This window comes from Neoarius graeffei, chromosome 8 (genome assembly GCF_027579695.1).
Source record: "Neoarius graeffei isolate fNeoGra1 chromosome 8, fNeoGra1.pri, whole genome shotgun sequence".
In the NCBI taxonomy this organism is placed as follows: domain Eukaryota; kingdom Metazoa; phylum Chordata; class Actinopteri; order Siluriformes; family Ariidae; genus Neoarius; species Neoarius graeffei.
In genome coordinates, this window is record NC_083576.1 from 94,641,421 (window position 1) to 94,659,341 (window position 17,921).

A 17,921-nucleotide genomic window follows, 5' to 3' on the forward strand; every position below is an offset into this window, starting at 1 on the left:
CCCAGTGGCCGACAAGGGCCTTGTGTGGAGTTTGCATGTTCTCCCTGTGTCTGAGTGGGTTTTCACCCACAGTCCAAAGATATGTAGGTTAGGTTAATTGATGACTCTAAATTGAGTGTGAATGGTTGTTTTTGTCTCTGTGTGTGTGTCAGCCCTGCGATGAGCTGGTGACTTGTCCAGGGTGCACCCTGCCTCTCGCCCATGGTCAGCTGGGATAGGCTCCAGCTTGCCCCCCGTGACCCCGCACGGGATAAGCGGTTACAGATAAAACAAATAAACAAACTCAGCTTAGCTCTGCCCCTGAGGTCATGTGACCCCACACAGGCATTATTACAAGCCTGAGTGTTGGTATTTAACCTGTTTAGCTGGTATTTACTGCAGTCAGGACTGTGACTCAGAATTCAGTTCACTTTAATTTAATTCAGTCTGACTGTTTGTATTTATGACTAACTGACTGAAGTTTATTTTGTGTGTGTGTGTGTGTGTGTGTGTGTGTGTGTGTGTGTGTGTGTCAGGATGCATGTGATCCAGGTGGACTCAGTGCAGCGTTGGATGGAGGATCTGCGTCACATGACCGAGGTGGAGTGTATGTGTGTGCTGCAGTCCAAGCCTCTGGGCGTGGACGAGGACACTGCAGGTGAGCTCATCATCCCTGGCGTAGGTGTGGCTGGTGATCATGTGACACGAGACAACCTGCAGACTCTCCTGAAGAGGGCCCTGGTTGTCAGCACTGAGCTGGGCAAGATGTTTCAGCGTTTAGAGAAAGGACGGTGGCAGCGTGTCCATGGAACCGCAGTCAGAGCCAACTGCCACGTCCGCTCGCTGGTGCACGAGTGCAGCACCCACAGAACCAACGACACACACATGCAGAAGGTCAGGAACTGAGAACATCATCACCAATAACATTAAGAGAGCATTGTCATTAACACACACATGTAGAAGGTCAGGAAGGAGGAAGCAGTACAGCTGGATGTGTGTGAATTGTAGGTGCAGTTGGCAATTAAGTGATCAATCTCATTAAATCAGTCTCATTAAATAATACCTTTAATTTTGGTGCTTAATAATAAATTATCAAACAGCTAAATTATGGTATATTCCAAATTATTATGATCACTTACCGTATTACACAACCTATATGCACCTTGGAATTCTTTGAGATTGGGTAACTTCAAAGAATATAGAAGCAACACAGACACACTTTAACGATTAATTGAATTTCTTATAACAAGATAAAAATGAATAATAGCAGTTGAAATCTTCAGCAAACAGTGGGGTATGTGTGTACATGGGAGCGTGTGTGTGTGTGTGTGTGTGTGTGAGGCCTTATGGTAGGGTGACCAGACGTCCCGGTTTTACCGGGACAGTCCCGATTTGGGGTTGTGTGTCCCGAGTCCTGACAAAAGTCTGTCGGGACATGGATATGTCCCGGTTTTCGCCACTTGCGACGTTTGCGACTGAGCAGCGTGGGAATCATTAGCGGAGAAATGTCTGCATTTACTATTTTGATGAATTGACAGGAATCGCAAACTTTCCTGGTTACTGCCCCCTGGCCCTGTGGCATGGGTGCTTATTTAGCCACATTATTCCAGACAACAGAACGGGTTGCCATGCAACAATAAAATAAACATTAACTGGCGCGAATGTTCTTTGTCTAGCAGCTAGCAGCAGTAATGCCGCAGCAGTTATGCCGAAAAGAAAATGTACCTTTTACAAAGGTTTACAGGGCACCTACCCCTTCCTCCGAGAGGTGCAGAACAATGCGCACGTCCTACTCAAGCGAGTAGGACGCTTCTTTGCTTTGCTCCTGCTTTCTTCATCTTTATTTCTATACTTTACTTTCTCATTGAATTTCCACTTTTTTTTCTCTTTTCTTCATCTTTATAAGCTTTTAATTTAATTTTAATTTCCACTTTTTTTTTTAAATGCCAGGAAGCAAAAAATCCTGCAGAAAATGCATGGAATTAGAACAGAGGATTTCTATTCTGGAATCAAAGATTAATGCTCTGCCAAAGACGGACGAATTAAAAGCGATATCTCAGGAAAGGAGTACTGAAACAGTGGCTGAGAATGCAGAGATTGCGCTCCGACAGACTGAGGACATTGCAGACCAAGTGGAAGAATTCATAACTCAAGCTGTACAAAATGTGAGTACTGAAAACTGGCAAATGATGGGTGCTAAGCCCAAAAACAAAAACAGAAGAGTAATTACTTCAACACCAGCTCGTTCTACAAATTACAATAGGATCTACAATCCTATGGAAAATCCACAGCCCATAAGGCTTCAGAACAAATTTGAATGCCTCAGGGATGTGGAGGAGGATTTGTCAAGTGGACAAACACATAGTAAAAAGAGATCGCACCAAGATCGAAGAGCTGTGAGAAGAGGCAAAAAGCAGCTCGTAACACCACCTGATCCCACAACCCTTGTTCTTGGTGATTCCACTGTAAGACAATTAAAAGGTTATGAGATGATTATTTGTTGTCTTCCAAATGCATCCATCTCTGACACCAAAGACAGCATTTTGAAACTCATGTCCGAGCATAAAACGATTAAGCGTATTGTTGTGCATGTGGGAGCAAATGATGTTTTCAGAGAACAGCTGTTTGTCCAAGATGATTTCAGAAAACTTTTTTCTGAGCTCTATAAGACTGGAATTCAATCTTTTATCAGTGGCCCACTCCCAGCGAGAGGAAGTTTTGCTTTTTTTCGACTCTTCAGTCTTAACACCTGGCTTGGAAAAACTTGTTCTTCATTTGGTATGAATTTCATAGACAATTTTAATCTTTTTTGGAATCGCAAAGAATTCTACAAGCCAAATAGCACTGAACTCAGCTGGATTGGAGCCAAAGTCTTAGCAGACCACTACAAACTTGCAATCTTTTCTCAGCCAGCACCGAGGAAAACAGTTGATAAGATGTCGCAGACTGACATAGTTACAAAGCCTAAACAATCATCTTTGCAAGTCGTCATCAAGGACACACAAACATCTGACTTGCAGGCCTCCCAACATTCAAGGACAGACGACTCCACTTCTCCTCGGATGGATTTCCCAAATAGCATGAAAAAATTGCTCCCAATGGCTACACTCTCTTTTTCCAGCCCAAATTTGTCGCGACAAGCAGTGTACCCAGTTCATCAAAATTGTGTTCGTCCAGGACTTTCAGCTGGCTACAAATCTTTTTCATCATCCAAAAGATACATGTCATCTCCAATCCTTTCACCCTCAAACCAAATGGAACATTTAGAAAGTCTTGTTTGATGTACTCTGGGTCCCTGCAAATGGATGTAGAAAAAAGCAGGGATCCGATGTTGACACTATTCCTGTGTTGATAAGAAACAGAAAACATAGAGCACATTTAACCCTGGGGGTGAACCAATCTAATCTCCTTCCTGTTTTAAAACAGCATCAGAGTGCACAACCAAATATTACTGTAAAACTAGCCCTTCTGAACATTAGATCACTTTTAAACAAATCATTTTTAATTAATGATCTTATTTGTAAACACAATCTTGATTTTTTGCTTCTAACTGAAACCTGGCTGGATCAAGCAAATAGTGCTACCACCCTTATCGAAGCAACTCCCCCAAATTTTAATTTTTTGAATGTTACCCGACAAGGGAAAGGTGGAGGGATCGCAAATATATTCAAAGTCTCTTTTCAATGTAAACAATCCTCACTTGGTGATTTTACGTCCTTTGAACACTTATGTGCACTTGCTACATGCTCTCCTAACATATTATTATTAACTATTTACAGGCCTCCGAGACATTCAGCCAAAGTCTTTCTTGAAGAGTTTGGTGAATTGTTATCAGTCATTTGCTTAGAGTTTGATTGTCTTATTATATCTGGGGATTTTAACTTGCATGTAGATAATACTGATAACATTTATGCCAAAGAACTATTTGCAATTATTGATAACTTTAACCTAGTACAACATGTACAGGGGCCGACCCACTCTCATGGTCATACTCTTGACCTCGTCATCACAAAGGGTCTTACTGTTTCTTATACTGTTGTTGACCTGGCCTTATCTGATCATTTCTGTGTTTTCTTTGAAGTTTCTATGCCTCCTCACATTCAGAATAGCTCAACGACTATAGGCAGGAGAGTCATCAACGACAATACATGTGCTCTTTTTAAGCAAGCTCTCTGTCAGAACTCAACCAAAATGTCAGACTCTGTAGATGATTTACTGGAATTTTTTAATTATAATATGACCCAAATTATGGATGATATTGCTCCATTCAAAATCAAAAAAGAGTCAATGATAAGCAGAAAGCACCATGGAAGCAGTACCCGGCTGTTAAACTGCTAAAGAGAGAATGTAGAAAGACTGAAAGAAAATGGCGCAAATCTAAACTTCACATCCATTATCAAATCCATAAAGAGATGCTTTGTAATTATAATTATGAAATTCGTAAAGCAAGACAGTCTTTCTTCTCCAACATCATCAGCAGGAATATGAACAATGCCCGTGTGCTATTTTCAACAGTAGAGAAGCTAACTAATCCCCCACCACAATTAGCACCTGAACTTCTCTCAGTTAATAAATGCAATGAGTTTGCATCCTTCTTCAAAGGTAAAATTGATAAAATACGGCAGAATATTTCTCATAATATATCTCAGTTGCAAAAAATTGAAAAACTGCAATCACCAATGACACAGATAGATAACTGTCAGAATTTTGTTTAATTGATTATGAGACTCTTGAAAAAACTGTACAAAATCTCAGTTCCTCAACATCTGAACTGGACATTCTGCCCACCAACTTTTTTAAGTCTGTTCTTCATCTTATAATTACAGATGTGCTTCAAATTATAAATACATCCTTGGAGACTGGTGTTGTTCCTGTGTCCCTAAAAAAAGCTGTTGTAAAGCCCCTTCTTAAAAAAAATAATCTGGATCCTTCAGTGTTAAATAACTACAGGCCAATATCAAATCTACCATTCATCGGGAAAATCCTGGAAAAAATTGTCTTCAATCAATTAACTGCCTTCTTGATATCAAACAGCCGTTTTGATAATTTTCAGTCAGGATTTCGTGCCAATCATTGCACTGAAACAGCGCTGATTAAAGTTATAAATGACATACGTCTTAATACTGATGCAGGCAAAACATCGGTCCTGGTATTACTGGACCTCAGTGCAGCTTTTGATACTGTTGATCACAACATACTGCTATATCGACTTGAACACTGGGTTGGATTGACTGGTAAAGTTATCAATTGGTTAAAATCATACTTAAAAGATAGAAGCTTCTTTGTTACCCTGGGAAATTGTTCCTCAACGTCAATGCCCTTGACCTGTGGTGTCCCCCAGGGGTCGATTCTTGGACCATTACTTTTCAACCTTTATATGCTCCCACTTGGGCAAATTATCAATAACAATTCAATTTTGTATCACTGCTATGCAGATGACACCCAAATTTATTTTGCTCTATCACCTAATGATTATGCCCCCCTTGAATGTCTCTACCAGTGTATCGATCAAATCAACAGCTGGATGTCACAAAATTTTCTTCAGCTGAACACAGATAAAACAGAAGTAATTCTATTTGGAAAAAAAGATGAAAGACTCAGGATTACCACTATTCTTGACACAAAAGGGATTAAAACTAAAGAAATGGTTAAAAATCTTGGTGTTTTCATTGACAGCGAGCTAAACTTTGACAGTCACATGAAAGCAATCACTAAAACGGCATTTTATCACCTAAAAAACATTTCCAAACTAAGAGGACTTATGTCAAAACATGATCTGGAAAAACTAATACATGCCTTCATCTCTAGTAGGGTTGATTACTGCAATGGCCTTTTCACAGGCCTGCCAAAAAAGACCATCAAACGACTTCAGCTGGTTCAAAATGCAGCGGCTAGGGTTCTCACATGAACAAAAAGAACAAAGCACATTACTCCAATTCTAAGGTCCCTTCACTGGCTTCCAGTAAGCTACAGAATTGACTTTAAAGCATTGCTGCTGGTGTACAAATCTCTAAATGGTACAGGGCCCAATTACCTCTCTGATATGTTGCAGCGGCCTAACCCAATCAGATCTACCAGATCGCAACAGAAAAATTTACTATTAAAACGAGTTGTTAAAACAAAGTGTGGTGAAGCAGCTTTTAGCTACTATGCAGTACAGCTATGGAACCAACTGCCAGAGGACATTAAAAATGCTCCTGCTGTTGGCAGCTTCAAATCTAGGTTAAAGACCAAGCTGTTTTCAGATGCTTTCTGTTAAATAATTAATATTTTTACATTTTTTATAATCTTTACTTTCTCTGCATGTTTTAAATTTACTTTAACTTTATTCTATTTTATTCTGCTAGGTTTTTTTCCCCTTTCTCTTTCTTTTTCTCCTTTTTCTTTTTGGCATTTTAATATTTTATTTCTACTATTGTTTAATTCTTATTATTTTCTTTTAATTCTTTTAATTCTTTTAATTAATTATTTTAGAATAAAGAAAATTATTTTATGTAATTTTATTTCTCTATTGTTTACTGTTTTTGTTTTTACTTCTGTAAAGCACATTGAACTGCCATTGTGTATGAAATGTGCTATATAAATAAACTTGCCTTGCCTTGCCTTGCACGAAGCCTACTGCACACACTGTAAGTGTTTTGTTCTTGTACTGAGTTGGGTAGCCTATGCTGCAAATGCTGTGCACTCCTGTGGGGGCTTTCCTCAGGCTGTCGCCCCTCTCCTCCTTTATTGCTGAGAGAGGCCCTTCATATAATCTTTTTTTATTCACCTTGTTATCCCGAGATAACGACCTAATTAATTCAGGATCTCGAGGAAACAACACAACTAATTCGAGATCTCGAGAAAATAAAACAATTATTCTGAGATCTCGAGAAAACAAAACAATTGTTTCATGATCTCAGCTGGATCATTGTATCTCCGTTGGTAGAGATGAAGCCGGGCCAGTCTTCTGCGGAGGTGCCGCGGACTAATTTTGAAATTATCCCTTATTAAAAGACTTAATGCAATCTCTCCCTGTGTCAACCCCTGATCAAAATATTGCCTTATTAGGTGATCGATTATTCCAGACATTCTAATGACCAAAGTTGTGTCTATACAGAATGTGAAATAGCCCCAAAGTCAGCATATCACAAGTCTCTTGGTGCACCTGAATGAACCATTTCTCAGCTGTTTACTCATCTCATCTCATTATCTGTAGCCGCTTTATCCTTCTACAGGGTCGCAGGCGAGCTGGATCCTATCCCAGCTGACTATGGGCGAAAGGCGGGGTACACCCTGGACAAGTCGCCAGGTCATCAAAGGGTGACAGCTGTTTACTCGAGATCATGAAATAATTGTTTTGTTTTCTCAAGATCTCGGAATAACGGTTTTGTTTTCTCGAGATCTCGAATTAGTTGTGTTGTTTTCTCGAGATCCTGAATTAATTATGTCGTTATCTCGGGATAACAAGGTGAATAAAAAAAGGATTATATGAAGGGCCTCTCGCGGCTTCCGTAGAGTGTATATTCTCAAATCGCTTGTCTCTTTTTTGTTTCTGTTTAACATACCATTCTGACAGTTTGGCCATATTGCTGTGTTGAACAGCTTGTTGCACCTTCCATTAAAGTGTTGACTTTTGTCCACATCTTCTTGCTTTATTCATTCAGTTGTGGGGAATGGTTAGTAAGGTTGATTCTGACCTAGGCTATGTTGAGGTCACATATCTACTTTTTAAGTTCATGCTATAGTGCATACAATTTTAGAGATATAGCCTACATGTGCATATGCATTCTTCTTGGTGTTCTCACAAACAGGTGGAATAAATCAGTTTAAATTTGGCCTATGGACATAGCCTGGCCTATTCTCAGCCATTACAAAATCTGTTGTCTGGCCATAATTTAACTGATCTATATGCCACTATGCTACTAGATAACAAAATGCCTGTTTGTTTTATTTCATGTGAGATGTTGATAAATGTGAGCTTTAACAAAATAAGAGCACCTCTCTGAGTGTCATGCTTATGGAAAAAAAAGGTGTGCATGCATGAGCATGGTTGCGTGCAAAAGTGTCCCGGTTTCAGACTCGGGAAATCTGGTCACCCTACCTTATGGCCTAAACAAAAGGCTAGCGTGGGATGCTAGCTAAGGTGTGTTTGTGTGTGTGTGTGTATGTATGTGTATGTGTGTGTGTGTGTGTGTGATAAAAAAAATTAAATATTAGCAGTTGAAATACATTCAAATGGTCATCATTGATATATATGGGTTTGAATGTGGGCGCACGAGAATGCGCTATAAAGTTTGAATTGAATCAGGGCTTGGAATGTTATCTAAAGTTGAGACAAAGGATTAGCCCTGTGTTGTTAGCTAAGGTGTGTGTGTGTGTGTGTGTGTGGAGGAGGGGTCACCACGTGTTCCTAAGTAGAACAAAGAATTAGCTGGTAGCTAACCCACTAGCTCATAACATTACTAAATCCACTGAAATCTTGATGAGGTCAAAATATGTGTAAAAATGAAATTAAAAGTGTTAGGAAGGAATAGAGAAAGCATGCAACCTATCTATTAACAATTGAGAGATCAACACAGATAGAACAATAACAAATTCAACACCGAGTGTCTACAGTGTGCACAGTTAAACCGTTCCTGAGTTTAAATTCACACTACTTAATAAAGCTAATTCCTAAGACTAGTCTTTTTGCCCAAAATGCCAATCTTACTTCAGTTATCTTGCCTCGACGCAAGATTATGAGGAGAGGTTCTGGAGAGACGGAGTGTCACAGTTTGTGGAGGCCTCTGTGAAGCGCAGAGAATTTCTTGGTCTGACACGTTGTCGTTCGTGAAGAAAAGAAGTCTCTGATCAAACAATGTGCACAGCGCTTTTAGTTAGAAGGAATCCGGTTGCTTCTAACTTTTAATTAAACTGCTTGGGCGGCAGTCTTGTAACGTTACTGATAATAGACAAATAAACCGGCTGTAGCTCAACCGAGAGAGCGATAGCACGATTTAAGTAGTTCTACCATGGCCAAGGGTAAACAAAAACCGCGCTGAATCGTTTTTCTCGGGATAAAGACGTCTTTATCTTGGGGGCTCTGACGAGCAGTCCTCCTTGTGTCCGTATGCTGAGTTCACGCGGAGCCAAAAGAGGAAGTATGGCGGATTTCCGGGTTACTTATGAGATCATGGATGAAGTGACGTAGGTGATCCCGCCCAGCCATGACACAGGTCAACGCGGAAGCTGGCCGATGGGACCTGTAGTTTCTTAAAGGGACTGTGTGTACCTACAGAATGTTCTCTCAGTGTTCTCTGTGTCTCTGCTGTAGTATGAGGCCACTCTGCTGGAGAAGTGCATGGAGCTCACCGTCATCACTGAGAGGTGAGGAACCTGTAACACCTGCATCAGTCTGATGTCACACACAGTACACCCTCAGGGTTACAGTGTGAAATAAAATATACAGAATACAATCCAGAAATTACAGAACTACTGGTTCTTCAGAGAACTGAGAATAAAACAGTCTGAGAACAGTGTGTGTGTGTGTTCTTCAGGTGTCTCCACACAGATGATGAATATTTCCTCAAGTCCATGAAGGAGGCCATTCATGAGATCCTCACAGATGTCAGTGATTCATTCAGCCAAATGATTGACATGGCCTTAGCCAACGAAATACAAGTAAGATTACAGTACATCCATCAATTATCCATAAGCATTTATCCTGTGTAGGGTTGCAGGCTGAAGCCTATCCCAGCTGACTACGGGCGAAAGGCGGGGTTCACCCTGGACAAGTCGCCAGGTCATCACAGGGCTGACAGATAGACACAGACAACCATTCACACTCACACCTATGGTCAATTTAGAGACACCAGTTAACCTAACCTGCATGTCTTTGGACTGTGGGGGAAACCGGAGCACCCGGAGGAAACCCACGCGGACACGGGGAGAACATGCAAACTCCGCACAGAAAGGCCCTCGCCAGCCGCTGGGCTCGAACCTAGAACCTTCTTGCTGTGAGGCGACAGTGATAACCACTACACCATCTAAGATTACAGCACAGTGCGCGTTAAAATAAACCACTGCCATTATTCTGCAGCTTCATTTCAGTTTTCTGTTGAAATCATCCTTTCTTTTCAGTTTTTTAAATTTTCCTTGTTAATTCCTTTTTAATTTGACTGAAAGGGAAACTGAAAGCTGATATTACTGAAACATATATCTCATCATACATGTCATCAGCATAGCAATGGAAACTAACACAATGTTTATGAATAACTGTACCCAGAGGTAACATACGAAGCCTGTGAAGTCTGCATTTGTTGTTAAAAAGGTAAATCAACATGAAGACCAGAGAGCCATCTATGGGAGAAAAGCAAATCATTGTGAAGCTGAGAAAAGAGAAAATCAGGGCCATTGCACAAGCACTGGGCAGAGCCAATACAACAATCTGGAATGTCCTGAAAAAGAAAGAAACCAGTGGTGGACTAACAGCCAGACATAGAACAGATCGGCCAAGGAAATCAACAGCAACTGATGACAGAAACATTGTGAGAGCAGTGAATAAAAACCCAAAAACAACAGTCTGTGACCTCACCTCCACAGGGCAGGGGTGAAGATCATAGTCCACTGTTCAAAGAAGATTTCAAAAGCAGAAATAGAGAGGCCATAAAACAAGATTCAAACCTCTCATCAGCAGTAAGAATCAGAAGGTCAGATTGGAATTCACAAATCAAAACAGAGATGATCCACAAAAGTTCTGGAACCAAGGTGAACCTCTACCAAAGTGATGGAAAGGCCAAAGTGTGGAAAGAGAAAGGATCTGCTCATGATCCAAAACATACAAGCACATGGGTGAAGCACATTGGAGACAGTGTCATGGCTTGGGCTTCATGGCTGCTTCTGGAATGGACTCACTAATCTTTATTGATGATGATCTCATGAAGGTTGCAGCAGAAGTCATTCTGTCAGAAACATTCTGTCTGACAATTTATAGAGAAATGCCATTTATGAAGGATTTGCTCAGTATTGTCTGGTCTGACCTTTCCAAAGCTTTTTGTTCTGTATTGATATCCTGGTTTTGACTTCTGTTTTTGGTTAACTGTTCTCTAAATATCTCTTTTGTCTCTATTCTATCTGCTGATTGATGAAACTTTAGACTGGTTTTGACCATTGTACTGAATTTGCCCATTGGATTTGTTTGCCTGTCAATACTAAAGTATTAAAGTAAAGCACTAAAGCACTGACCCGCAACTGCATCCATTTCTGTCCATTTCATGCACTCACTGTGACACCCCTGAAGAGGAGACTGATGGGAGAAACCCCCACAAAAACAAACAACACCTGAAAGAAGTTGTGCTACAATTCTGGAAAAGCATCGCAAAAGAAGAATTGCAAGCAAGAGATATGCAGCCAAATATTGAGTTATTTACATGAATTTACTTGAAGATGAATTATTCCAGTACTTTTGCTCACCCAAAAATTGTGTGGTCTGCCACCAAAGGTGTCATGTTCTGAGCAGGGGTTGACTGATATGCTTTTTTTTAGGGTGGATATCGATATCTAATGGCTTAGGATGGCCCATAACCGATATTTGGCCAATATTCTGGGCCGATATTTGTTTATCATATTTGGCTGTTTCAATAACAAAATTACATTATGGAAATATACTGAATTTGTTTGTAAATATCTTCTTTGAGAAACAACAGACAATAAACAGTGTTAAGGATGTTTTTTTTTCACTGAGAAAAAGTTGAAAATCAGAAAACTGTCTGTAGGCTACTGTTGAAAATGAAGAGTAACAACCCCCCCCCAAAAAAAACCCCCCACTGCCTTAAGTCCAAAGACTTCAAATGATTTCATAATTATTGAGAAAAAAAAAGGAAATTTCTGTTGTCTACAACTGAAAATGTAAAGTAACAGAAACCACTGCCTTAAATCTGTAGACTCCAAATGACTTCAAAATTAGATTAGATTAGATTAGATTAGATTAGATTAGATAAAACTTTATTGATCCCTTTGGGAGGGTTCCCTCAGGAAAATTAAGATTCCAGAAGCATCATTACAGATAAACAGCGAAAAGAAATAGAGGAATTTTCTAGATAAATTAAAATAAATTAAGTATTTACATATACAAATATAAAAAGAATAAGATATGGGAAAGAGAGGAAGGGGGGAGGGGGAGGGGAAAAAAGGTGGGGGGCAGTCACAGACCGGCACTTGACCACACCCCCGCTGCCACAGGTAGTAATGTCGTCGGCACAGGAGGACAGCGATGTCTCCATTTCACCTACGGTAGTCTTCAGAGTGCACACATCAGACTGGATGTTTGTAATGCTACTAGATAATTCAGACTTCACTGCCTGTAGCTCAGTCTTGACATTTGACAAGTTTTTGGTCAAGGCAGTCTGAAGCTCAGTTTTAAAAATAGCCGACATCTCAACACGGAGTGATGAGAGCAGCTCGGCCTTAAAATCGTGGAAAGCAGTGCCGCCTGCGGCTCCGACCAGGCCAGAAGAGGAATCACTATGAGGCGGGGATGCAACGTGTGAAGCAGGCCGCGGTGGTTGTACAGGTACTTTAAGCTTTGGAGGCATTTTGATCAGCAAAAAGACAGTGTTAAATTCAAATTATGATGGTGGGAACACACACACTGAAAAAAGATACAAAAGGTGTACCTAAAATAGTTTTTTTTAAAGGTGGCTGCAGGAGCTCAGAGAAATGCATCCTACTCCATTAGTCGCTACACCGGAAGTCCAACACCGTACAGTTTTAGTGGGGGAGACCACATCTGCACAGAAGTTAAGGTAATCCGTCAGACAGTGTGTCAGCCCCTCTATGTCCTCACAGTGTGGGCTAAGCAGTACATCCCAGTCTGTGATGTCATAACAGTCCCTGAGGGCATCTTCCATTTCAGGGGACCACCTCCTGATGGAGCTAGTTGTTGCAGGCTGCCTTGGAACCGGGGGGGGGGTACTTCGGCTGTAGAAGAACCAGGTTGTGGTCAGACTTCCCCAGTGGGGGGAGGGGTGTGGCTCTGTATGCATCCCTCACATTATACAGCAAGTCAATTGTCCTGTTGTTCCTTGTTGGACAATCCACAGCCTGGAAAAAGCAGCCAAAGTAGAGTCCAAATTAGCATGATTAAAGTCCCCAGAAATGATGATAAATGCCTCAGGGTGCTGTGTCTGCAGCCTTGCTGTGACAGAGTGAATCCTCTCACATGCAGCGGCTGTGTCTGCCCTCGGAGGGATGTAAACACAGATGGTGATCACGTGACTGAACTCCCTTAGCAGATAATGTGGCCACAGGCTAATGGCTAGCAGCTCCAAGTCCGGGCAACATAAAACTGTCTTTACGGAGATATGTCCCGGGTTACACCAGCGGTTGTTAACATAAATGATGAGTCCCCCACCTTTGCTTTTCCCACATGTGTTAGTGTCTCTGTCGGCTCTCACAGCAATGAATCCCCACAGGTCCACGTTAGCATCCGGTACAAGGTGTGTTAGCCATGTCTCCATAAAGATAAATAAGCTGCTCTCCCGGTAAATCCGTTGCCTGTTCAGAGCGGAAAGCTCGCCGACTTTATTTGCCAGCGAGTTCACATTCCCCATGATAACGGAGGGAATGGATGGTTTGTAGCACTGCCTGTTGTCCACTAGCCTAGCCTTTAGCTTAGCTCCCACTTTGTGGCCTCTGGGTTTCCTCCTCAGCTCAGCCGGGATGGGGTGTCGTATCCTGGCTCATCCCATTGTTTTCAGGGCCAGCAGGTCCTCTCTCGAATAAGTGAGAAAACTGGCTCCTGGTTGCATGTTAAAGTTAAAAATATCCATGTTATATAGTAAAACACTCTATGTCTTCATAAGAAGAGCAGAAAGTAAAAAAGGTGGAAAAAAGAGGTTTAAAGAGCTAAAAACTACAGAGCTACTGGAGAGGCAGCCGTCTCACACAGCGCCCATTAATATGGGAATGGGTGGTGTTGAAGGCACTCGAGAAGTCCAAGAAGAGGATCCTCACTGTGCCATTTCCCTTATCCAAATGCAAGTGGGCTCGGTGTAGCAGGTAGAGGATGGTGTCTTCCACACCGACACCTGCCCGGTATGCAAACTGCAGAAAGTCCTGGGCATGTTGTACCTGGGGTCTGAGGAGGCTGAGGAAGAGCCGCTCCAGCATCTTCATCAGATGTGAAGTGAGTGCCACCGGTCGGAAGTCGTTCAGCTCGCTTGGCCGATTCTTTTTGGGAACTGGAACAATACATGATGTCTTCCAGAGGGTGGGCACTCTCCCCAGCTGCAGGCTAAGGTTGAAGATGCATTGGAGTGGTTCATCCAGTTCAGCAGCACAGGTCTTCAGTAGTCGGGAACACACCTTGTCCGGGCCTGCTGCTTTCCTGGGGTGAAGCTTCCTCAGTTGACCTCTGACCTGGTCTGCAGTAATGCATGGAGGAGTCTGTGTTGAGGTGGGGGAGGAGGGGGCTGCTGTGATGACTGGGGGGAGATGTGTTGAGGGAAGAAGGAGAGATGGCTGCAGTGAGGGAGAGGGTGGGGGGGACATGGGCTGGTTGAACCGATTGAAAAAGTCATTCAACTCATTCACCCTCTCCACTGTCCCCTCAATGACTCTGGTCTTTGTATTGTGGCCTGTGATGGTTTTCACACCTTCCCAGACCTCCCTCATGCTGTTCTCCTTCAGCTTCTGCTCCACCTTTCTCCTGTAGCTGTCTGTGGCAGTTCGTGTAAATGGGTGGAGCACAGAAAGACGGCAGGACAGAACTGAGAGTACAAAAAAACCTCTTTATTCAGCTTTTCAGCTGTCAATACACACACGCGCACACATCAGCTATCTGCTGTGGAGAGACTCCCTCTGCTCTCACTCTCTCTCCTTAAGAAGGGCGCGGTCACTGGGAAGACACACAAACACATCAATTAACAACAGGTGTAATGATTCTGCCACTTAACTTCCCCGACTCCGCCCTCCTGTCACAGACCGATGCTAGACCATGCCCCCGCTGCCACATACCCCCACCGCCCGACTCAGGCCGGGCAGCCGTCCGGCCCGCAGCCGACTCCCCCCCCCTTGACGGGAGAGGAAGTCCGCCACGACCATCTGTGCACCCGGCCTGTGGATCACCTTGAAGTTAAAGGGTTGGAGTGCCAGATACCAACGGGTGATCCGCGCATTGGCATCCTTCATGCGGTGGAGCCACTGGAGGGGCGCGTGGTCCGAACAGAGGGTGAAAGGGCGTCCCAGCAGGTAGTACCGGAGGGCGAGGACCGCCCACTTGATTGCCAGGCACTCCTTTTCGATGGTACTGTAGCGCCCCTCACGCACCGACAGCTTGCGGCTAATGTACAAGACAGGGCGATCCTCCCCCTCCACCTGCTGGGACAAAACGGCCCCCAGCCCTCTGTCCGACGCATCCGTCTGCAACATAAAAGGGAGAGAAAAGTCAGGGGAGTGTAAAAGTGGCCCCCCACACAGTGCAGCCTTAACCTTAGAAAAAGCCCGCTGGCATTGCTCCGTCCACTGGACCGGATCTGGTGCCCCCTTTTTAGTCAGATCAGTCAGCGGGCTGGTGACGTCCGAATAATTAGGTATAAACCTACGATAATAGCCAGCCAGCCCCAGGAACTGTCTCACCCCCTTTTTGGTCTTGGGCCTCGGGCAGGCCGCAATCGCTGCAGTCTTGTTAATTTGGGGACGCACCTGCCCATTGCCCAAGTGGAAGCCCAGATACCGTACTTCCACCCGCCCAATCGCACACTTCTTCGGGTTGGCCGTGAGACCCGCCCGCCTCAGCGACCTAAGGACGGCCCTCAGGTGTTGGAGGTGCCGCGGCCAGTCATTACTATAAATAATAATATCATCCAAGTACGCGGCCGCATAGGTGGCATGGGGGCGGAGGACCCTGTCCATCAGCCGCTGAAACGTAGCAGGCGCCCCAAACAGCCCAAAAGGAAGTGTGACAAATTGGTGTAAGCCGAACGGTGTGGAAAAGGCCATTTTTTCACGGGATAATGGAGTCAAGGGGATCTGCCAATAACCCTTTGTTAAATCCAGTGTTGAGTAAAAATGAGCCGTGCCTAGCTGATCGAGCAACTCATCAATACGAGGCATTGGGTACGCATCGAATTTAGACACCGCGTTGACTTTTCTATAGTCCACACAGAACCGGACCGACCCGTCGGCTTTGGGTACCAAGACCACCGGGCTGCTCCAGTCACTGTGGGACTCCTCGACGATGCCCATTTCGAGCATGGCCTCGAGTTCTTCCCGAACCACCTTTTTCTTGTGTTCGGGTAACCTGTAAGGGCGGCTACGCACTACCACCCCCGGGGGCGTCTCAATGTGGTGCTCTATGAGGTTAGTGCAGCCGGGCAGGGGTGAGAACACGTCCGAAAACTCGGTCTGCAACTGGGCAACCTCCGCGAGTTGGGTCGGGGAGAGGTGGTCTCCACAGGGGACCGGAGAGGGACGTGATGCCAATGTTCCTTTTTGAACCTCCGGCCCCAGCTCCGCCTTCTCTGGAACCACCGACACCAATGCCACGGGGACCTCCTCGTTCCAGAGTTTGAGTAGGTTGAGGTGGTAAATCTGTAACGCCCCACCCCTGTCCGTTCATTTCACCTCATAGTCGACGTCCCTGACTCGCCGTGTGACCTCAAAGGGTCCTTGCCACTTGGCGACTAATTTAGAGCTCGATGTGGGCAAGAGTACGAGTACCTTCTCTCCCGGTGCAAACTCTCTAAGGCGCGTACCCTTGTCGTACAGGCGGGTTTGCCGTTCTTGGGCCTGCCGCAAATTCTCCTGGGTTAGTTGTGTGAGTGTGTGGAGTTTTGCGCGCAGGTCAATAACATATTGAATTTCATTTTTGCTTGGTGAAAGTCCCTCCTCCCAATTTTCTCGCAGCACATCTAAAATGCTGCGCGGCTTACGCCCATATAGTAATTCAAACGGGGAGAACCCCGTGGAGGCTTGGGGGACTTCTCGCACTGCAAAGAGCAAGGGTTCGAGCCATTTATCCCAGTTACGCGCGTCCTCACTTACAAATTTCTTAATTATGTTTTTAAGGGTGCGATTAAACCGTTCCACTAAGCCGTCCGTTTGTGGGTGATAAACGCTGGTGCGAATCGGCTTAATACCTAATAACCCATACACTTCCTTCAGTGTTCGTGACATAAACGAGGTGCCTTGGTCAGTCAGAATCTCTTTCGGGATTCCAACTCGGGAGATGATGCGGAAGAGTGCCTCCGCAATACTGCGTGCTGAGATATTGTGAAGAGGCACCGCTTCCGGGTATCGCGTTGCATAGTCCACCAGAACTAATATAAAGCGGTACCCTCGTGTTGACCGATCTAATGGCCCGACGAGATCCATGCCAATTCTTTCGAACGGGGTCTCGATTAACGGTACAGGGCGCAAAGGCGCTTTTGGAATGGCCGCTGGGTTTACTAACTGGCATTCGCGGCATGCCGTACACCACCTACGGACATCGCCGCGAATCCCCGGCCAATAGAATCGGGCCATTATTCGGGCTAGTGTTTTATCCTGCCCTAAGTGTCCAGCCATGGGATTAAAGTGAGCCGCCTGAAATACCAATTCCCGGCGGCTCTTCGGAATTAAAAGCTGCGTGACTCGCTCTTTCGTTTGAGTGTCCTGCGTCACTCGGTATAATCTATCCTTCATAATCGCGAAGTAGGGGAAGGACGGGGTGGCGTTCGGCTGGAGCGTTTGACCATCGATTACTCTCACTTTGTCAAAAGCATGCCGCAGAGTCTCGTCTCGCGATTGCTCTAACGGGAAATCCACGAGGGATTCCCCAATAGAGAGAGGAGGAGCCGGCGGCTCCTCACTCTGGCGCGGAGATGACGTAGACGGCTCTGTGACAGCTGCTCCCGCCAAAGCGACACTGGGACCTCCCCCTGTCAAATGGCAGGACCCACTCTTGACTAAGTGTGTCATTAAACCCCGAAATCCCGGCCAAT

At 44.2% G+C, this 17,921-nt stretch overlaps 1 protein-coding gene across 3 annotated transcripts in view; it reads left to right on the plus strand.

Annotated features, from left to right (window-relative positions):
- LOC132891077 (protein inscuteable homolog) overlaps window positions 1–17,921 on the plus strand; it is a 161,530-nt gene that overhangs the window by 87,801 nt on the left and 55,808 nt on the right. For all 3 annotated transcript variants that reach the window (XM_060928557.1, XM_060928559.1, XM_060928558.1), the window contains exons 3-5: window positions 516–873; window positions 9,275–9,327; window positions 9,498–9,621. In XM_060928557.1, the coding sequence (XP_060784540.1) occupies window positions 516–873; window positions 9,275–9,327; window positions 9,498–9,621 (535 nt within the window). The remainder of the gene's footprint in view (window positions 1–515; window positions 874–9,274; window positions 9,328–9,497; window positions 9,622–17,921) is intronic.